Raw genomic sequence first — 22,724 nt, 5'->3', positions numbered from 1 at the left:
TCAGGCAGATTCTCTAGCATTATGCATTACTGTATTTACAAACACATGTGAATTTAACCATTAAAAAGAATCATTATAATTTTCCACGTCAGAGCTAAATTTATTTTAAAATCTCATAATTTAACCTTCTCTGTGCTGGACTATAGCCTGAAATCATCCCAGCACAGAGCTCTTGCAAATCCCAGTTTATGCTTACTGTCCCTGACAGGGAGTATGTCAATACCATTCAAGATTTGAGTCCCTGTGTTGATTATGACTCAGATTAGGGGCAAATGCAGAAGAACAGAGAAGATATGAACCCTTGCTCCACCTTCCATTATTTTACTAGATCCCCCAGTCAGGGTATCTTCCTATATAGGGAGTGGCAGGAGATAGCTAAGGATCAGACAGCTGTAGTCCTACAGTTTTCCTCACTGACTAGAAAAGAGCTATAAATTACTGTCCAAACAGAACAGGCAAGAAAGGAAATTATGAGCCCACAGAGTATCTGAGGCACAGTATTGTCCATGGATGCTCTTGAGCTCGTCTGAACTGTGCATAACTTGTTCATGCTCCATCTCAAACACAAAATTCTTTCCAGAGAGCAGATCCTAATTAAACAAGTTCACCTTATTACAGGAGACATTAAGGAGGTGAGCACAGACCTGAAGTACTAGTCCTAGCATTTCTGTGTTGGTTAGAAAATACTTTTACCTCTCTTTCAAATTTGACATGAAAGCACACCAAGCTCCCAAGTGCACTTAACGCCTCCGTAGTAATGGCAAAAACGAGAACTTTTTAACATTGTTTCTGTTATGTTTTCCACTAAATTAATCTACAGGAGTTGTTTTAAAGTATTTTCTTAACCTAGTGTACAATGTTTGCATGTCACTGGACATTTTTAACCAGCAAATATAAAATCTTCAGAGGAATAAATACCTATGCAGATGGTTCTGGTCGGATCCAAAGTACTTTCAGGAGAACACTCACAAACAAAAGAACCTGGTGTGTTTTTGCACACTCCATTAACACAGGGGTTAGATTCACATTCATCAATATCTAGAAAAGAAACACACTGCTGTTAGTGCCAGAAAACATGAACGAAAATACATATGGCTCTTTTCAGTTTAGGAAAAAGGGGATGAAGCTTTCCTCATAACTAGTCTTGTCGATATTCCCCTTTTCTGTCATAAAACCCTTCACAATAAACTAATGATGCATGGGTCCCAAAGACACACTAACACATGAGAACCGTCTGTGGCTAAAAACAGTTCAGACTAGGAGCCCTCTGGCTCTGTTCCTCACACAATAGATTTGTAAAGCTTGGTTCTTCTCACGCTTGGCACAGTGTGGGCTCACTGGCAGTAGTAAGTAGGGAGAGTAAATACAGGCTATTCCATGACGTTATCTAATCATTCCATTTTGGCCTTGTCCCTCCCTTCTCATTCTCCTACTTCCTCACAGAACTTATTTATGGTGATTTGGGGATTTGTTTTTAGTTTTACACATTATATCCTCATGAAGGTTCAAACTATTTCTGGCACAATCTGAGAACAATCTAAATGAATAAAAGTAGTATGAAATGGTGTGTTACCAATTACCTTCACATGTTTTTAGATCAGGAGTGTATACAAATCCTTTTGGACAGGTGCAGGTGAAACTTCCAGGGGTATTTCTGCATTGCCCATTGTCGCAAAGCAGCATGTTCAGTGCACATTCATCAATATCTGCAATGAAAATAAAGAACTTCTTAAGAAATAAAACATTTCTGGAACAGAAGTCAGGACAGAATTTGTCTCTTTTCAGAAGAGACAAATAGAGCAGGGGGATGTGGTATGTGTGGAACATGAATACTGGATTCTTTTTGTAGAAACAGGTTTGCACAAGAGACAAGAGCTTGCACTTTTTTTCCTCACATATTCATAGTGACAGCTACACCACCATTCAGAAAAAAAGCTGGCAAACACATTTTCATCCTGCCTTTATTGTGGATTAGGTATATGCAGTCTCTGAGTTGCTGCACAGCAGCACCCACAGTCATGAAAGAAACAAGGAGAGGATGGTTTGAAAAGGTTTGCTGATCATCCATCCGTTAATTCACCATTTTTTTCAAGCTGGCTCTGAACTGTCTTAGATGTTATAGTTAACAAGACTAATGTAAGTCTACACTTGCTTCAGAGATGAAAAATTTAAATAGAATTGCTAGTGCTAAATTTAAGAACCCTAAGGAAATCTTTGGAAGAACTGTGGTCATTAGGGAGGAGCTGCAAGAAGGTGGCAATGGGCCATGAACAGCAGGTGAAGACCAGGAGACATCCAAAGAGCAGACAGGAACAATTGGCTAAGTCAGAGAGGCTTCAGAAAGTGTTGAGAGAAGTTGGGAAAACTCGGAGGGTCAGTGCAGCAGCTGGGAACAGTGAAAGTGCAAGGAAAAGAAGGGAGACATGCAGAGTAAAACAGACCATGTGGGAAGCTTCACAGGAGTTCAGAAAATTGAGAGAGGGCCAGGTGGAACATTACGAGAGAATGGGAAACAGCTGTGGTGGAGCAGGGACGTGGGCTACAGCAGGGTGGGCTGGGGAGCATCTGGAAAATTCACAGATGGACTGGGAGAAGAGATGCCATCAGCTACAAGCAAACACTGGAATAGGACATGGATAATTAAAGCCAAAGAAGCAAAAGGGAAAATGGGATGAATTACAGTGTGATTTTTATCTAAGAAAGATCAACACTTTTTTTTTTTTTAAGATAATGGATAGTTTAGACTGGGATAACACCCATGACTTAAGCTATTTAGGTTTAAATAGAGAATACAGAACCCAAATAAAATTATTATGTAAGCTGGAGATAACAGAAAGGAATTCGAGAATTTTAAGATGGCTCCAGAGCTGGAAAAAGGAGATATTACAGTGGGATATATTAAAAAAGAGAATAATCATGATGAAGTGAACATATTAGAAATGCTTTCAGGGATCAGAATTGGGACTGGTCCTATGAAATATTCTTTTTAATGCAGAAGTAAAAAATGAATTGAATCAAAAACCGTGGACAACACTAAGCTGTGAGTTATTACCAATATAGAGAATCAGGTGAGGCTAAATTAATCTTGACAATGTGAACAAGAAGAATAAGATGAAATATAATCACCAACTTTCAAAACTTTGCAATTAGGGACCAGTAAAAATAACATGCTAGAAATCAGAATTCATCAGCTGAAGGCTAGTGAGCAAACTCTGGATGTAACTCCCAATTAGAGGTTGACTTTGATCCCACAGTATAACACATATTTGAGAAAAAACTAATGCACTCTAGAATCAGTTTAGGCAGGATATTCCATGGGGAAATGGAGAACTTCTGGCATGACTTTACAAGGCACTGGTCAGACTTCATCAGAACACTGTACACTGGTCAGATGAGTTCTGTTCAAGAGAAGGCTGCAGCCTCTATTTTTATTAAAAGAATGGAAATATAGATTTAGATAGTTTAGCCAACAGAGTTTGAGAAAGGATATGATGATTCTTTATAAATCTTTGAGGATAAGACATTTCATACCAATGCAGTTTTTCCCAGTTGAGTCTACTTCATATCCAGGGTCACAATAACATTTGTATGTTCCATGCAGATTCTCACACCTTCCATTTGGACAGAGATCAGGATCCAATAAGCACTCATTAATATCTACATAAAGGTAAAAAAACCCAAACATCAGAGTAGCAGTTGTTGAGGGCTTGTAGGAGTTAATTCTCTAAACTAGAAAAACACAATTTCAGTATCATTAACACTGGCTGCTCCATATTTATAATTAAGTAGTTTTGATCAGGAAATCCACACTTCAATAAAAATATTCACACTCAAGAAAAAAAAAAAGCACCTCTTTATCATTGGTTTATCTCTAGCCTATGGTCATTTAGGAAACTTTCAACTGTAGGTAAGAACTGGGACATTAAACCAGAGATCAGAGATTAGATTTAGAGAGGTCCATGTACTAATACTCCTCGTATCTCCTGATTCATAACATTTCCAGATGGCATCAGTTGCCAAAGCATTAATATCCCTCCTTTCTGAATGCTTTTCCCTATCTACTGCCAGCAAATCCACTAGTGAGCATTGGTTGACTTAAGAGTTTGCAGTTTCACAGTTCTATGACTACAAAAGTGTAATCATTTCCTTCTTCTCTGCAGTTAAATAAACCCTGGCCTATTTTGACAGATGAAAACATGAATAAACTCAGTGTTCAATATGGCTTTATTCTTCAGGAAGATTTCACCTTAAATATGCAAATATAACTTACATATAAAGTCATGTAGGTAATGACACTTCTAATAAATTAGTCATTATTTTATAATGGCACTTAGATACACTCCATGATGTAAACCAGAGAGACCCCACTGGTGAGATGGCATGATCCTGAAGCTCTATGCTCCATTCATTTCACCCAAAGCGCTTCTCCCACTCTCTTCTGTCACCATCCCCACCAGCATGGCTAACAAATCAAGGATATCAAGGTAACATTTTCAGACAAAAGTGCTGTATATAAATTTGAATGACATTAGGTGATCTTACCATTTCCTCCTGCAGTCATGCCAGTTCCACTGCTACACAGAGCCTGATATTCAGCTGGAAAAATATTAAAAAAACTTACTGGAATATTCTTTCTTAGCTCATTGCTTTCAGCATCACCATTTTCAGTATGGCAATTAATTATTCAAAAGAAATAACACGCCTTCCAATTCTTCTGAAAACATTAATGACCTCACAGTATTCTGAACCTGTGAAGCATTTTAGCAGATTCAGGGTCTGAATCTGCTTATGAAGATGGATGAGTAAAAACTTCACATGATGAACTGTGGCATTTAAGAATAGACATAAACTTCATGCTGGTCCTCCTACACAAACGAACCATAAGATATTCACAGCAAGATTCTCCAGAACTTTATGTCCAAGTCCTTGCCCAACATACAAAGAAACCAGGAAACAGAACATTTTTTTTCCAATAAATCTGTCCCATATGTAGCTCCATTTAGCAGGAGGGTCTTCAGTAGTATGACATATTTTTGAACTACATATCAAATGGTACGCTTTGTTCATGTGCAACTTTCTTCTACCTTTCTAAAACTAATTTATCAAGAGAATTCATAATTAGAAGATTTACCAGTGAACATGCCATACCTGAGTTTTGTGCTGGGCAGGGCTGGCAAGGCTCTCCAAAGGCGTAGTCAGTGCTGGCACAGCAGCACTCTGACTTTGTAACTGCCCCCGTTAAAGGTCTCACACACTGTCCTCTCTTGTAGCCACCATAGCACGTGCTTCGCATATGTGTATCTGAGGGAAGAAATCTCTCTTAATCCTGCCATAGCCAACTAGCCTGCCATAAATTATAACAGGTATTAAATGTAGCTCGGGCGTCATGAACACCATAAAATAGCTGTCAAAACAAAGTATCTTCACTATTTTCCTCTGCTTTCCAGCCACCTATACACCCCCCTCTAGCTGGGACAGGAAATTCTTCTTCCTCACTCTCCCAAGAATTAATGCATACAAATAGTCACTGCATTTAATGACTTAACATGCATTGGTGAACTACTAGGCAAACAATCAATTCCTAACCTTGAAAAACTGTGGGGAAAATGGACAAAGTCTTTGCTCTTTCTTTGCTTGTAAAAAACCCGAGGAAAAGTCATTAATGCTATTCCAGTACCTAAGACTTCATATGTTTTTGTTTTCAGGTCCAGGGGTGATTTTTCTCTTTCTTTAAGAACTGGCCCATAAATGGCTTTCATGCCAATATTAGTATTTTATAATCAAACACTGAGCTTGTACAGAAATGGGCAGAAAATTGGGTACATCCTACATTAAAAGAGGTGACAGAATAATTACATCTTTAAGCTAAGTGACAAATGAAGAATTTTACATTGACAGAAACAGGGCAAATTCCCACCTACTCAGAACTGATGCAGCACTAGTCACCTCTACTCTGTTTAGGCTACCTGACCTTGTGATTTGACCCACACTTTTTTCTCTTCAAATGAAAAGGAAATGAAAACAGAGCAAAATGGGCTATTATAGTAAACATTCCAGAGCTATTAGTATCCACTATAACTACTATCCACTATTCCACGAACAAATAGTAAATTCTACATTCAAACTTCATCTGTCCATCAGTCTAGCACTAATATCTTAACCTTGGTAAACTGTGACTCCATCAAGTTTGTCTTACCCACACAGACACGTCCATCCAGTCCTACTGCAAGGCCAGGGAAGCATTCACATCTGAAAGAGCCATCAGTGTTCACACAGCGCCCGTTCATGCATATTCCATCTGTCTCACACTCATTGATGTCTGTTAGAGAACAGAATGAGCTTTATTAGAAGTTAAACTACAAAGTGTTCAATGCCTGGCTGAAACTTGCATTTGTGCAGCTTATTTTCAATATATCCTATAGAAAAATATCAAGCTAAATAGAAAGCAGTTCAAGTGAAGATTTTGCTAGGAATAATGATGAATTTGTTCTTTGAAATATAATAACCAAATGCCAAATTCAGGTGAAATAAACAAAACAAAATGATTTTGCTTGCCTTGGAGAATAAAAGGGACTACATTTTCCTAACTTGTTCCCAAGAGGTACATGTTCCGATTTAGGGGTCATTCAGGCAAAATCATAATTGGAGGAAGGAGGAAACTGTGGGACAAAGGACTTGTGGAGTATATAACAGGGCATTCCCTTTCCGTATTAACAGTTCCTGCTGTAAGAACTCAGTCCAAATAACAAAGTGGATCTTTCACCTCCCCTCAAGGTGCCTTCACAGGGCCAGCGAAGAATTTCCTTTCCTCCTGCTGCACATCTGAATCTCCCCAGTCAGCCCCTGCCCACAGTCCCTGCCTCTCTGGTGATCTGCATCACAATTGGGTTTTCCTATCAGATGCTCATTACAGCCCATTCTATAAACTTTCAATGAACAGACTGCACTCCAGCCTTGAAAGGAATTCATTAATGATTTGAGCCCTGAACAATCGCCCAGCACAAGCCACCATCTTTGCCCAGCAATGGCACACTGGACAAAAGGTCCATAGCAACGAAATACAGGAATGGAAGTTTGTAATACTAAACTATCACAATGAGATGTTAAATTAGTAAAAAAAAACTATACAGGCTGTGTATCCTGCTAATAGTAAGATCATCCTCTAGATGTAGAGAGATTACTATAATTTTAGAAATTATAAAGAAAAGGAGTGTTATAAATAGTGTTTGGAAGTATATACAACCTTTATAAAATAATCACTTCATAACAATTCTCCATACTATATACAGGAGACAGTGTGTGTGACAATTTCCTTTCTTCTGACCTTAAAAGGGCAAATTGAGAGTGAAACACCTCTGTGTTTTACTTAGTTTGTGTTGTTTGGCATAAAAAATGGCTTGTACGATCCAAGATTCCTTTTTCAAACTGCATTTTAAAATAAAAGCTATATTTAAGTACATGGACTCAAATAAATTTTACTTCATCCTGCAACCTTTTGGTCTGTTTCAGACACATCTTAAATGTTTTTCTCACTTTAAATTTAGACCTTATTCAGTGCAGGTAAAAACTGAGTTGGGATTCAAAATGAGTCCATGCTATTTAATGGTGTAGAGTTATTTTGGTATTTAACACTGAATTCCTATGACAGATTTTTCTCGAGCAAAAAAAAGAAAAAAAAGTTTTCTTTTTTTAAGGTTACTTATAGAAACAGAAAGGCAAAATTACTTCTTTTCCATTTCCTGTACTTCATTTTTAAAAAAAGATTTTGTAAGCTAGCAAAGGGTGAAAAGTGCCATCTATTTTCTTTTGTACTGATAACGAATGTGCTACAAATACCAGAATTTTTAAAGGTAAAATGGGTCACTTAAAATGGTGCAAGTCAGCTGAAAACCTGGTTCCTGTAAAGATGGGTAAAAAGCCTCAGCTTTTACCAGGCCTGAGATTTCACAGAGTAAATCAATTTCACCTACAGGAATAAAGTCCAAATTTCTAACCTCGAGATTGCTCTGCTGTTTTCTGTGGTAAAAGTCATCATTTGGACAATTTAAAATACAGTCAGCCTGGTTCTGGAAAACTAACTAAATTAATGGAATAATTTTCTGTGTTCAATAAGTTTTGCCTTTTCTGCTTAGCTTGCTTAGTGCTACCTGGATACACAAAGTCCTCTAATTTTAGGCAGGAAAAATTTTACTCAGATTACTAAACTACCATTTTCCATTGCCTTGCAATAGCTTTTAATTTGGGGAATTCCTGTTTGATCTAAAGAGGAAACAATATATGGAACAGAAATAATGCTTCAAACTTCTCTATGCCTGATATAAGTGTTTCTGAAGAATCAAGCAGATCATCATTGAAAGAAGCTAATGGTGAATAAATTTAGCATGTCTTACATTTCAGGGAATATACAAGACTGTGGTGCAACATTCTTTTTTGGCATGTTATTTCAGAACGTCTAAGTGGAATTTTTTACCAGACAGCCAAGAATATGCCCTGTACTTATACTTAAATTCCCATTTTATGGAACTAAGTGTTAATTACATTATCCCCGTCTTTGGGTTAGAAGCCTTCTTAACAGCTGAAAACTTTGACAGGGAGGGTTTCCCTAAAATATCCTTCAAACAAATCTCTATCAGTATCAGTTGGGAAAGTTTTTTAAAATTATACATTTCTTGCAGATAAGTAGCTAAATAATCAATGGTAACATGAAAAATGTATGAACAACCAAAGGAATGCATACAAGTAACATCAAATTATTATCTTACAGCTAAATGCCTTTATAAATCTCTATGCATTAACATTATGATATAAACAACATATTCAGAATCACTAATCATATTAACTGCTTCTTGTATAAAAATCCCCAAAGCCAACACTGTTGCACAAAGTCCACCCTGCTGAGTGGAACCACCTGCCTGAGCCATTGCATATATCCATTTCTGATCTTCCTACCACCTATCTGATTTATTGCATATTTCTATCCATGATCCTCTTGCCATGCAACGACCGCCCCTCACTGCACAGCCCAATCCATCAACAAAAAACATCACGTGCACCAAAAATAAGGCTACAGGACACAAGAGTTTGTTGGTGTTAAAGGCAAATAAACAACACCTCTGCAACAGCTTGTCCAGAGGCAAAGAGAAAAAAAAATGGATATGCAGTGTCAACAGTGAGTGCTTCAAAGACTTGCAGTTCTGTAGGACACAAGTTATTTACTTTGCACATTTGACACATACAGAAAGGACTCAATAAGGACAAACATCAAAATGTACAGAAGACATTATTAAAGATCAAATTTTTTAAAATTTAGTAACCTGACTGGAGAGAACTGTGTTCCTCTAACTACTGAGGACCTGGGAATTGTTTCGTGATACTTTGGGCAAATGGAAGAAAGGAGACAAATATGAAGAGGGTAAAAAGTGTAATTTGGATGTCCAGGTTTCAAAATCTGGTTTGATTTTGACCCAATAACAACTTTAACATGTAATAAATGTTAGCATGCTCATTCATAAAGAACAAGGCTTACTGTAAGTGCTGAAAAGCAGTGGGAGAAATCCTTCTTTTTACTATAAGATTTGTTCCAACTTTCAGTAGGAATCAGTTGAGTTCTCTGCAATTTTGGATATTTTTCAAATAATCCTCCTTTGATGCAGAGAAGTAACATTTGTTTAGGGCCAGAAACCCCTTTTTCACTGTATCCATACTCCTAGCCAGAAGGCACATAACAGGGGCTGAACATCTTTGTGTTTTAAGTAGTCAGGTAGAGTTACCACCTTCTTGAATGGCATTTCAGGGCACAGACTGATGTACATTAAAAAAAATTAAAAAGAAAAAAATATATATGCATTCAAGGCAAAAATCAAGAGAAGCATTTGGGCTTGGCTGAGTCCCATCCATGAGTCACATCCCTGTTAATGACACAGAGAGCAGCCAGAGATCTCTGGGAACACAGCTGGCTCATGTGCCATGACCTGATGGGCACTGAAATCTCCCTGATGTCCCACACAGACCCGGTGGAAATCAAGCTTTGGCAAAGCACACACATCCCACTCCTAGGTGAGAATTGAAATAAATGCCACTGCTCTCAGTGTGTGAAGGCTGCAGCCAACACAGCCAGCAGCTGCTAGGCTAAGGAGACACTTGTGTGGTAATGCAATAGTTCATTTGTGAAACTAAAGAGCATCACAACCAAAGCAACCCTTTCACAAAGCCAGAATGGGATCATCTCTTTAAATATGCCTTATTCCCTCACCTGAAGGTTGGGTAGCACTGTCCTGCATACTTAGTGCAAGAGGTATCAAATTCAAGAGAAGTTTCAGATATTTTACATTATATATTGTCCTGATTTTGATGTAAAGTCTGTTTTAGACTGGTACAGTGTTCAATAAGCAAAAGGATCCAAACTATGTCAGCTTTCATGACACTAACTCTCAAAATCAAATTATTCAAAGATTTACTTTTGCTATTGGTCCACAGGATGTGACATTTTTAAAAAATTGCTGAAGTGTAATGAAGCACCACTTCTGCCTTGATTCAAAGTATTAAAAGATTTTTAATTTTTAAAAAGAAAAACCATAAGGAATTTGGCCCTCCACTTGTTTATTCTTTATTTTGACTTTTGCCTGTAAAACCTGTTAAACCACGATGATTTATATAGACCAAATTTCCATTTCCTGATGGGACAGAAGAAAAAATGACATAACTAGCAACCAGGAGGCTCAGTGTCTCCCACAGGGGCTATTGCTGAGCTAGTGCAGCAAATGGAAAAGACAATCTTGCTGTGGTGCTCATGTCTGCATATTGGTCATTCCAAGTGCTGAGCACTCCTCAGAGATGCTGAATTGACTGAGGAGCACCCAGACAAGAACAGCAGAAAAGCCATAAAAAGGCAACAAGCCAGGATGTTTAGGTGTCCAAAAGCAGAATACTTTCAAAGGCCAAACACACAATGTGAGATATACTGGAACCAATCTGCAGAAGACACCATAGGCAAAAAAACCCCCAGAGTTTAACTAGGTCAATTCATGCAGTCCTTGTTCAAAGAATATTTCCCACTGGCTGGTTGGGGTGGTTGCTCAACAATGGGAAAAAGACTGAGTACTGTCTTTCACAATGACAAATAATTCCAGCTGATTAAAAAAGCATATCTGCTGAGAATTCTGCCCAGCGTTCCCAAAAATCACTGTAAAGAAATAAGGTTATTCCTGAAGCTACCTAGAGAGACAGGACTCACAAATTTTGGGAACTCATAATTTATTGTGCTTACCTGTGCAATAGCGTCCATCAGATGCTAATTGGAACCCTGGTTTACAAATACATTTAAAACTGCCATCTTCATTGATGCACATCCCATTGAGGCAAATGTTCCTGATGCTGCATTCATCCATATCTGAAAATGTACACAACAGACATAATGCTCATAAAGTTTAAGCATAAGAACTCTCACTGGTTATATCCAAAAGATAAACCCTAATTTTTTTCTTAGTTGTCAGAGCTATAATGATAATCAGAAACATATGATGGGACATACTGCACTGTCCTAGAGGATGTGTCAAAGCAGTGACTCCATTTTTCATAATGAATCATTAACATAAAAAGGAATGAATCCAAAAAAGCCAACGAGAACAAAAAACAGATGAGAAACTGGACAGCTTAAGAACTTGCAGTTGGTAAAAGCCATCAAGAAGTGAGAAAAGACGTAGTTAAAGAGGGTTTGCAATCTTAATCTAAATAGAAGCTAGGTTAGCAGCAGCCTCCTGTTTGGAATGTAAATACAATTTTATGTTACTAAGAAGGCCTGAAGGGAGAGGAGTGAACATTTGGGTTTGGAGTGAAAACTTATGTAACCTCCAGTGGACAAGTCTAAGATTTATGGTATGGGAGAATTCCCAGCACTGTGCTCAAGCATGAATTCTGTGGGCAGTGCCATCCTCAACTTCCATTTAAAATAAAACCTGCCCTTTTCCTAGATTCAGCGTGACAGACCATACAGAAGGGTATTTACTAATTATAGCTTCATAAAAGCATTATTCATCCTCTGACCTAATGGGATATCATGGAGGGTTCAAATAGGAAAAGGTGGAGGTCTCAGACAATGTTATTTTGAATCCTGCACTCACAAAACGGGAAAGGGAAAAAAGGCAAGTACAGAATTCTGTGAATTCTGAGCTTGATTTGAGTAAGCTTTTATATCCTCTCAGTCTTTACTTCGTCCTGGCGCAGATGAGATCAGTTTCGGATGTTACATCCAAAAAAAATCAGTAGTATTTACCAGTTCCATCTAAAGAACTACACACAGTTACATTAAGGTATGGCACAATGCCATGGTCTTTACTGATTAGTGTGTGTGCATACAACTCAATGCATTACAATGCCAAAGATGAAACTGTTTCATAAGTGGATGCAACAGACATTCTGGCAGCACATGCAATGGAATTAAAAATGTTTTACCAGACTGCCGATGTCCTGGTTTTTATTACTATTAGCACATGGTATTTGGTGGGAAAGGAAGAAATCAGAATAGGGAGTTTTTTCCTGAATAGTCTTATTTCCAAATACATTTAGTCAATGTACTTTCATAATAAGATATTTTAAAAGCAGCTTATGGTGCTAAACTGTATCTAAAAAAGAGTCAGGAAAAATAGAGTCTTAAAATGTCTGTCTCTACCAAGGATTAACAGAATCACTACTAGCACATAAAGTCACTGGATCATAATGACATTACAATATATTCAGAATTGTGCTATTTTCCTTAATATTGCAGCTGTCTTGGACAGAAATTACACTTCTAGACATAGTGTGTTTTCTTTTTACTTACAGGCTAAGTCAGACAAAAATAATTTATGATTGAAAAAAAAATCGTGTATCTATCCCAACCAGGAATTTTGGCATTGAGTCTTTGAGCTGAATCACTGAGATAATATTCTGCCAAAAATGTTTCTAAGAACAGTGCTTGAAATTCTTTTAACGTATGAATAGATCATTGGGAACCCTCCCAAGGGCCTTGGGAAGCATGATAGAGAACATTCTTCTTATTTTCCCCCTTTACTAAAGGTCTGGGAGGTAGGAACACATCAATTATGTTTACAAATTTTTGTTAAAACAATTTTTATAGGTCAGACCAGCCTGCATCTACATAAACCACATTGCTAGTCACCCAGTAAGATCCCATAAAGCATACTGCTAAACACACAGTAAAATCAGGCAGCATGTGACTTGTGCTATGTTTTAAAATGTACCACTCCCATCAAAGAGGCTGCATTTTGTGATAGTGGTATGTGCTATCTCTCCTGCTGGACAGGCATCCCATTGAGGGTTACCAAGCCAAGGCTCTAGAACTGGCTGCAAAAGACATTTTACTTGCCCTCCCAGATACAGCAGAAGGTATTTGGAGATCTGACTCCTTGTTCCTTCCCTTCCCCCCCACCAGGGGTTCTTTTCTTTTTCATTGATGTAATAACCTCTTGCAACTGTAATTACTGATATGGAATAACTTCAGAAAAGTCTTACCTTCACAGTTTTTCCCATCAACTGCCACTTGAAAGCCAGCATTACACACACAGTGAAAACTGCCATCTGTATTTATGCATCGTCCATTATTACAGATACGACCATTCTGTAAGCATTCATCAATGTCTGAAAGTCAACCGGAAAGAAAAGTAACATTTTAGGGGATTCTTTTTTATACTCAAGAGGAATTTTCCCATTTGCACTTCCCCTAGGTTTTTAAACCTACATGGAAATTGTATTCACCTGAAAAATTATTTATTTTGATTTGCAAAACTGAACATTATAGGGGAGGAAAATGTTTGTCAGCTTGACATTTCAGTGAACATAACCCTGCAGATTTCTCAAACAAGAGTCACAATTTTTGATTTTTTTTTTTTCATCTTTGCTCATCATTAAAATATATTTACTGAACTTCAGCTTAACAGTACCTAACTACTTAAGGAAAGATGGGGGAAAGTTTGTTTTTTGCTGCTGCTTTGTTAAGATAACAGAAAAGTTCAAGACTTTCCCATCTCAGAAGAATTTCTCCTGCTCACTTTGTATTTGTATCTGAAACATCAGATCCTCATTCCCCTCTCTGCAGGAGGTGCTTGGCAAGTGCTTTGGAGGACCTGAAGAGTGATATCACACGAGGCTGGCAGCTCTCCCTCTCCTCCAAAGGAGGGGAGAGGAGATGCTGAGACAGACTGTCTAGACATTTTTCAGATTGCTCAGTATTCTCCATCAAGGCCTGGACCATCTCCCAGAGATTCCTGCACACAGGGGACTCTGCTCACAGAGATCACAACCAGCCCATGCAGACCTGACTGTTGTGCACCCACACTTCCCAAATACCCTGGGGGTGCCCTTCCCCAGGCCCTCTCTGTGGAAATGCATTGCTGCACTCCAGGAAGGAGTGGAGAACAAGGCGTTCTCCCAAATGCCTCTGCTCTCTGGACACTTAGGCTGGAGGAACTGATGTGTCTTGAAATTGTGAACCTATACTTGCCTTCTTAGCAGCATGGTAGTTCTGTGAGAAGTCTAAGAAATCCCTGAAAATCACTATTTTGGAAGCAAGCAACCAGGCCAGCAGAGGCACGAGCCACTCAGTGACCACTCACTGCAGCAGCAGCTTGCAGCCTTCCACCAAAAGTGTACAGGCTTGATGAACCTCCATAAACAAGCATCATCAAACAGCAATGCATAAATTTGAGTTTCCTCTCTGCTCAGTACCTTTTCATCCCTCTTTTACAAGGGATGTACCCTTGTAAAAGATTGCATCCGTGTCTGGGTTCAACTACTCCACCAGCTTTCTTCCTTAGGACAGGCAGAAATGCCACATCATCTCAAGGCCTTTTAATTTTTAGAACTCATTAGGTTTTGTATATTTATGCAACTGATGCCATTTAAATGTGTTGAAAATTAATACTGAATCTTACTGTTCTTCACATACACACTGCTGAACAGAGTCCCACCGCTAGTCTGACATTTCTAATTTTCAAATGAAATAATATCATCATTTTTGTCTCCTCAGAGAAACTTGCAAAAAATCAAACCCCCTCTCTCAATGAAATATCCAAAATTGCTCTCATCTCCCTGTAAGACCTGACCTTCTCTCATCAGAAATGTTGAGCAGATTACAATAAGCACATAGCTATTAAAGCCCATATTCATAGCTAATCATCACAAAATTTCACCTTTTTTTGAGGTCCATTTCATATGCTCTCTTCTGCAACTGAGAATCATGTTTTATTCAGATCGTTAACCACAAAGTTACTTTATTCACCTATGTCTCCAATTAAAATATTAATTCAGCCAAGCTCCTACTATAATTATAAGGGATCCTAAGAACAGATGAATCAGTAGCTTGCAATACAGACTGCAATGTTTAGTCACCAGAGTCATCATGCAGAAAAAACTCTCCCCTGGAACCTCAGAGAAAGGAATAGATAAACATCTGCTCATTATAGAGACTTCGTTTTTCAAGAGCAGACGTAAGGAATACATTTCCAAAAGCGCATCAGCACAGACACATTTGTGCATGCAAAAAAATAAAATCCCAACATCCAAAGTAGTTATGCGAAGTAATTCTACAGCAAATGCTGATTTTGGCCAGCATCAGTGCTATATGTACATTTTGCCAAATGCACCCCTCTAACCTTTTTCTTTTCCCTACACTGGTCCTAAAAATTCCTTTAGAAAACCAAGATCCTGCAGATCACAGCATTTTCTGCTCTGGCTGTCAAGCAAGCCCAGCTCCCATAGACTGCAAAGGAACTGCTAAGTGACCACACTTAAATGCCATTAAGCTACTGGGCTTCTGACAACCAAGTGTTTGTGTAATGAATCAGTCAAATTAAAAGCGTGTGACAAAAATGACTCATGAGTAAATTCATCACGGCTGAGACTCCCCTTCAGCACTCCCTCACCACCAGTCAGCTGAGCTATGAAGATGCTTCCACAACACAGCTGCTTGGCAGCAATTAGATCAAATACTCCCCAGCAACATGCAGCAGTGGTGCTGGCTCTGCATGACCTCCTGGGCTGGAGAGCAAGCTTCTGTATCACAAACACCTTCCTGATTCACAAAAGGACAGAAAGAAATGCACACTAAGACAGGTAACTTTCTTCTGGCTTTTGAGAAACTTTCTGCCTCAGACTGAGCGCACGCTCTGCACCCTGTACTCAGTGCAGGAAGCAAAATATGAAGACAAGCTGTGACTCTGAGCATTCAAACACCCTGTTTCATTTAAACGCTTCATTTCTTATGGAATATCAAAGTAATTATTTATACTTCTGCCAGAAATCTCTCATTATGCCTTAATTATAAAGGACTGCATCTGTCCACCTTTACAGTTGAATCTCTACCCCAACCTGGGAGTGCAAAACCCTGACAGAGCTTTGTTGACTGCTGAGAAATTATGTGGTCCCACTGCCACAGGAAGACTCCCATCTAGACTTTCCCAGTGCTCCACTCACTACTTTTCCATATCTAAATTTTCATTGCCATAATTTAAGTTCAGTTCTTTCTCTGGCAGTGAGCAGAGACAACACACAGGCAGTGTAACCTTATATTTACCTGGAAGTTTTATCTTACCCCCCAGCTTCCTTAGTTTTTTATACACAAAGGGTTTCTCCAAAGAAGGGATTTTTAATTGTCTTTGAGATCTTCAGGCAGCAAAAGGAAACAATGTCTCAATATTTAAAAACAAAACAAGAAAATATATCTCTTCTATTTCAAGGCCATAAATAGTGCCAAGATCCTTTTAGCACAAGACAAAATGCCTTTTCTCATAACCCAGTCTGTGAACAGCCAGTTCCTGCAGGTCAGTCATTTTTACTGCCCTATCTGAATTTATTTTTTTTTCAACTCTCATATTTGACTCATCTGTTAAATTTCACTTGAAAGCTGTTCTCCCTCCTGATGTGCAGACAATGGCAGATGTGGCTGTACGCCCGTTACCTCTGCACTCCGTTCTGGTCGCCGTGCTCTGGTACCCAACGCGGCACTGGCAGATGTAGGACCCTTGGGTGTTCACACAGTCTCCACCAATGCAGGGATTCCTTTCACATTCATCAATATCTGCAGAACACAGACAATACAACTTTATTACCACACTGGCTGAAAGTTCTTTTTGCCTGCAGGGGTATTTAATCATTTTGTAGTTGGAGAAATAGTGCCCTTCAATCCATAAGAAAAGGGGACATCCCTGCGATCCCAAAAGAGATCTCATGTTTTAAGATAAACAGGAGCTGTGAAAAATGAATTTTCAGTAAGATATTGCATGTGTGAGAGGTAGAGGCCTTAATCCCACATCTCCACATTGCCAGCTCCACTGAAGATTCTGACAGAACCAAAATCTTGCCTGTAAGAGACAGTTAATCCTTGCTTCTGTTATTTGAGTCTTGCTGAGTTCCAAACTTAAAGGTCTCAAGAGCCCAACAAGATACTACTCATGAGCTTAAAGAGGACTTGTAAATCTTACTAAGTCTATGATTTTTTTTAACTATAGCTCATTGCATACTCAAAAAGCTGGTAGCATTTTAAAGAGATAATTTTCAATAACAAATAAACACATTATAGTCAGAGGTTAGCAAAATAAGAAATCCTTGTGCCTGTATAATTTTGTTACAAGATTTGTTAAATACTTCTTTTAAAGGCAAAAATTGTTGTAAAAATGAGTTTGCCATTGAAATAAATCAATTCTTCAAAGTCTGGGGTTAAAATAGTGGGGTTTTTTTTGGAGATGGGGCTCTTCTATTTAAGAACTCAGTTATTACATTGTGTGGAGAAGAATGTTTTTTTCTCTCAAATGAAATTCCCCTCTGTGATTTACAGCAGAAAACCACATACCAAGGCATTCCTCTCTGCCATGCAGTTGGAATCCTTTGTTGCACTCGCAGCGGTAGCTCCCAGGAGTGGGAATACAACGTCCATTACGGCAGAGATGTCGGAATGTTTGGCAATAGTCAGTTAAGTTCACCGGCAAGATCGCTGAAATAACAACAGTTGGGAAAATATTTTAATAGTTCATCATAATAGCTTCTGATAATCTACAACTTGAGCAGGACTTTCCATTAAAAATCAACATTTACCTTCCATTGTAATGTGAATTACATAGTGAAATGGGAGAGAGACAATGGCACTTTGACTCTTAGAGATCTGTCTGAAAACAGCTAACAACCATAGAAATTTTCATTGAGCTAAGTCTGGTTGTGTTTTCATCTTTTGTCCTGCCAAAGAGGACCATGTCTGCTCATATCTAGAGGTAAAGTGGGTGGCACTGCAGGGACTCTACTAAACGCCTGGAGTAGCAAAGAGCAGGCAGACCGGTTCATTGTTTTCTGTGTCCCAGATAGCAGTGAGGAGGGCAGGGATAACCCTGGGAATGTGCCTGTACTGTCTTTGGCAGGCAGGCACGAGCTGGCTCTGTCCCTGCTACCAGCTGACCAGAAGCTGTGCAGCTACGTCAGTGCAGTGTCAGCCTGAACTAAAATACTTTGCCTCTTAGGCTTATTAGCTCAGCTTGGTGCTGAACCAAGACTAAATAGTTTCAGCTGGTGCCAGTGCAAGCAGAGACTGCTTGCATCTGCACAGAGCTTGGGCAAAATCAGTTTATGTTTACTTGCAAAAGAGTGTGTGGCTATGCCAAAAGATTTCAGGTGGCACGTGCCTACTCCAGATGACATGGGCATGTAGTAAATTCTCTGAGGGAAGACAGAAAAAGGGTTATATTATACTGATATGTTGCTCTATATTGGTAGTCTGCTCTGGCCTCCTTCTTATTTTAGGGAAAACTAACTGATCCATGTGTATCACGCTAATAGCTCTTTCTGAGCCCTGGGTCAGTCTCAGTGTCCAGCAGAGTCGTGTTTTGATCAGTACATTTCCTACCTGGCCAAGTGCAAGTGAGGAAAGCAATCTGAAAGAAGTTACTTTCTCTCAGACAAGCTCTTTAATGTAAATATCTTTCACAGCCTAGTCTGGAAGTGCTGACATACAGCAAAGCTCACAACAGCCTTAAAATAACAGCCATGTAACTACTACAATACATGAGCCACAGTACAGACAATGAGAATGTAATTTTTGAAACCTATCTTCAGGGAAAACACTACTAATAAAGATATCTTGCCATAAGGTACATGGTAGGCAGGCTCTGATTAAAAGGATATCCAGAGCCTCCATGTGCATGTAAATAATAAGTAAAAGACACCCTCATCTGAAGGGAGCACACTGCTCCTGAGAAATGCACGTTTTTAAAGAAGCTAAATGCACACGGCACAAGCAGAGGTTATTTCTTTCTCTCTTACGATGAATTGGTGGAGCCCGAGATGGATAGATGATTTCTGGATGTGGAGGAGGGTAAACTCCAGGAATGAGTGGTGGAGGGATGATGTCAGGACGGGCCGGAGGAAGGTCAGGTCTTGCTGGCAGCATTGCAGCTACTGTGCACAATTTACGATACTCGTCTGAAACATGAAAACATGAAAGCTCTTTTAGACTCTTGCAGCCTGTTCCATCTAATCCAACTCTCCCCCTTTTTGCAGTGTTTCAGATTAGCAATAACAAACCTTAAATAATCTGGAAAATAATCTGAGCCTATATGTTTTCTTCATAGTAACAAGCTTTGCTCTCTGAATTGAGTCATTAATCCACAGAATCTCAACGTTACTTGTCAGAAGACTGCCAGTAAAAAGGTAACAGAACTGACATTCTGGACATGAAACTGAACAGTGAGGCAGGGACCTGATCCTAATCTACTTAGTCTTCTTTCAAGCAAAAATCTTTGGTGAACTCAGTGTGAAGTTTACCTAAAGAAGACTTCTGGATTTGATCCCAAGTTAATTTAATAGAAAGCTTGCCACAGAGTTAGAAAAATACTGAACAGGGAAAAAAGCCCAGTTTCAACTGGGTTTCTTAAAGGTTAACCTCCTAAAACAAGGAAATACAAATATAAGCAATGAGGCAAAACCAATTAGAGAATGAATACACTAACACTATTTCCCTGTGAAAATTACGTTTGCCAATAAAAGCAGAAACCAAATAAAGTCCAGTCTAAGCAGTGTAGCCAAAGAGAAACCAAGTCAGATCCACACAAATACATCCTTTTCCAGATGATGGGAAAATGATCTATTTTGCTGTGAGCACAGTCTATGCTGAATGTGTTGCATTCTCCTATTGTTTATTCGTGGCATCTGCCCTACTGCCCCACTTTTCCTCTTGCCCATGACTCTTTTGTCTTTGGGGAGTCTGGGTTTGGAACTTGCAATCCAAAAAATGCACACAGAGTATCACAATTAAAGACCACATTCCAGCTGACCTAAATCATGTTCACAATTTGTGTGCACACAAGTAATTATTTGTGCAGCCAGTATCTTTGAACTTCAAAATTTCAAGTCTGTGGAACAACAGGGAAGAGGAATTATATAATGGGAAAAAAATCTAGAGATTAATGAATTCCTGAAACAAAAGGAAAAATGAGAACAGAAAAATAAAGTAAATTTTGGGAGAACTAAGCTGGATATTTCAGCCTTCAACATTTTCATCACATCTGCTTCCACCTGCAAAACACATTAGAAGCTCTTCCTGAATCACAGAGGATTTGTTAAACAAACATCATAGCCTAAAGTTCTGCTTTTTCTGATTATGATGTTTGCATTTATTGCATGCTGTTGGGTGATCAGTTTGTTTCATGTGTCACTGCATTTCCCTCTATTGTTCCTTTTAGTCTTTAAATAGTGTCAATGGTAAACCCTGTTATTCCACATAAACAATTCCTGCCGTGTTATAATAAAATACAGTGCCAGCCTTTTTTATTGCAACTTTAATTTCCATGTGTAATTTCTAGCAATTTTGTAGCTACTATTTTGTAGTAGCAATTGAGTCTGCTGCCCACATTTAAAATGCAACTACTTGGTTACATTATGCAGCTACTGCTCCCCTTTATATTGCAGTAAATTTCCATTCCAGAGTTAAAGAGGCTTTGGGCCACTGACAGCTCTAAATTCCTCATCTTGTTTTCCCAGGAAAAACTAAGGAAGGAATAAGTGAACTTGATTAAATAATGACAGCAATACCTTAAATGCATATAAAGCTTTTCAAAGGATTTCAAAGCACTTTTAAAAAGAGTAATTTATAGTCTCAATTTATATCTCAGGTCAGAAGCAAAACCAAAAAAGAAGTGGCATGTAACCATGATCTGGAAGACCTTGCATGGATTTATGAGTCAGGAAGTCCTGGGTTCTAGCTCCTTCTCCATGACGTCTCAGTCTGCAGCCTTGGCCAAATTACTTTACTTTTCCACCCAGTTTTTCACCAGTTAGATATGAATAATTAGAAAGTATTTCAGGAAAGCAAGATCTGTGTTAAGACTGAAAAATTTCTCCTTGTCTTCCTATTTCAGATGGTTATCAATAGAGTGTACTATGTTTTTAGCATTATTCTAGCCAGTTTTGAACTTTTAACATGTTTAAATATTACTAATAAGACAGTGACAGAAGAGAAAGCCTCCCAACAGTCCTGATTGTAGACTCCTGCTCCAGTATTATGCAGTTTCACTCAAAGTATTAAAAACAAGTATAATAAAAACTCCCATAATATGAGCTCTGACAATTCCTTCAGAGTTACGCTGCTATAATGTTACAATCCCATTCCTCCATAAACTCTGCACGTCCCATAAATTCTTAAATTTCTTGTCTTCTCCTTTTCTAAAGCATTTTATTAGGTCTCCAGTCCTAAACAATCTCAAAATCATCTTCCCTCCACTCCCTCATACTTAATTTAACAGTCTGCTCACCATCTTCTCTCAGTTCAAGTGATACATTATCTGAGGATCTCAATACACAAGGAGGCAATAAAGAAGTGCACATTTTGGTAGCAGAGAGAAATCATCTTCTGTGTCAAATTTCAGGAAATACATGGCTTGTCATGAGGAAGGAAATCCCAGTTTCCCAAGGAGAATGAAAATGCAGAGGGAATAGGGATGTATTAGAAGCATCTAGAGAAAGTAACTTGATCTTGAAGAGGACTTTGAAGAGGATGCTGAAAACAAATCTGGAGCAGGTAAGGTCAGAATAACTTGGCTACAAAACACTAATTAGCAACAAATGATTCTTTCTGTCTGCTTGCCCTCCTGGGGGTCCTGAGCCCTCTTCCATAGGGGGCTTTGATTGAGCAGGGGAGTTGGACTGAACAATCTGCCAAGGTGCCCTTCAGCCTCAACCATTCTGTGTAGCTCTTTAATGAAAACACTACGGCTAAAAACAACCCACAAAGCAATCACTGCCAGCTCAGTGTTGAGCCGCGGTGATGAAGGCACAGGCGGGCTCGTACCGGTGGATCGGATGGGGCACATCTCTGGCGCGGCGGCGGGGGCGGGGGCCCAGCAGCGGCCGCTGTCGCAGCAGCACTGCATCCTGGACAGCGGCTGCGGCAGCTGCCCGCCGCAGCGTCCGTTGCTCAGCGCGGAGAAGCAGAACCCAGGGCGCACGTCTGCCGAGAGAAGGAAACGCATGGTGACCGTCAGTTCAGTGAGGAACGCGGCTTTCACAAAAGGGAAAGGTCCCTTGGAGTGATTTCATTATCAATGATATAGCCCTTGCAACATTACAAGAATCGGAAAATTTAAAAGTCTAGGCAGCATTTGGGCTGCTTTGGACTCAGGTGTAACCTGTGAGAAAGCTGCAGTGAAATACAGAGCAGCAATGCAAGAATAGAGGCAAAAATGCAGTCAAAA

At 39.1% G+C, this 22,724-nt stretch overlaps 1 protein-coding gene across 1 annotated transcript in view; it reads right to left on the bottom strand.

Annotated features, from left to right (window-relative positions):
- Positions 1-22,724, bottom strand: part of FBN1 (fibrillin 1) — a 141,157-nt gene that overhangs the window by 56,532 nt on the left and 61,901 nt on the right. The window contains exons 10-21 of the mRNA XM_063412183.1: positions 22,322-22,480; positions 19,300-19,458; positions 17,843-17,983; positions 16,952-17,071; positions 13,510-13,635; positions 11,267-11,389; positions 6,197-6,319; positions 5,149-5,301; positions 4,543-4,596; positions 3,532-3,657; positions 1,581-1,706; positions 919-1,038 (exon numbers count right to left, since the gene is read on the bottom strand). Coding sequence (XP_063268253.1) covers positions 919-1,038; positions 1,581-1,706; positions 3,532-3,657; positions 4,543-4,596; positions 5,149-5,301; positions 6,197-6,319; positions 11,267-11,389; positions 13,510-13,635; positions 16,952-17,071; positions 17,843-17,983; positions 19,300-19,458; positions 22,322-22,480 — 1,530 coding nt within the window. The remainder of the gene's footprint in view (positions 1-918; positions 1,039-1,580; positions 1,707-3,531; positions 3,658-4,542; positions 4,597-5,148; positions 5,302-6,196; positions 6,320-11,266; positions 11,390-13,509; positions 13,636-16,951; positions 17,072-17,842; positions 17,984-19,299; positions 19,459-22,321; positions 22,481-22,724) is intronic.

This window comes from Prinia subflava, chromosome 15 (genome assembly GCF_021018805.1).
Source record: "Prinia subflava isolate CZ2003 ecotype Zambia chromosome 15, Cam_Psub_1.2, whole genome shotgun sequence".
NCBI classification, from domain to species: Eukaryota; Metazoa; Chordata; class Aves; order Passeriformes; family Cisticolidae; genus Prinia; species Prinia subflava.
Note: the sequence above shows the minus strand (reverse complement) of the source record. Positions and strands in the feature narration are given on the sequence as shown.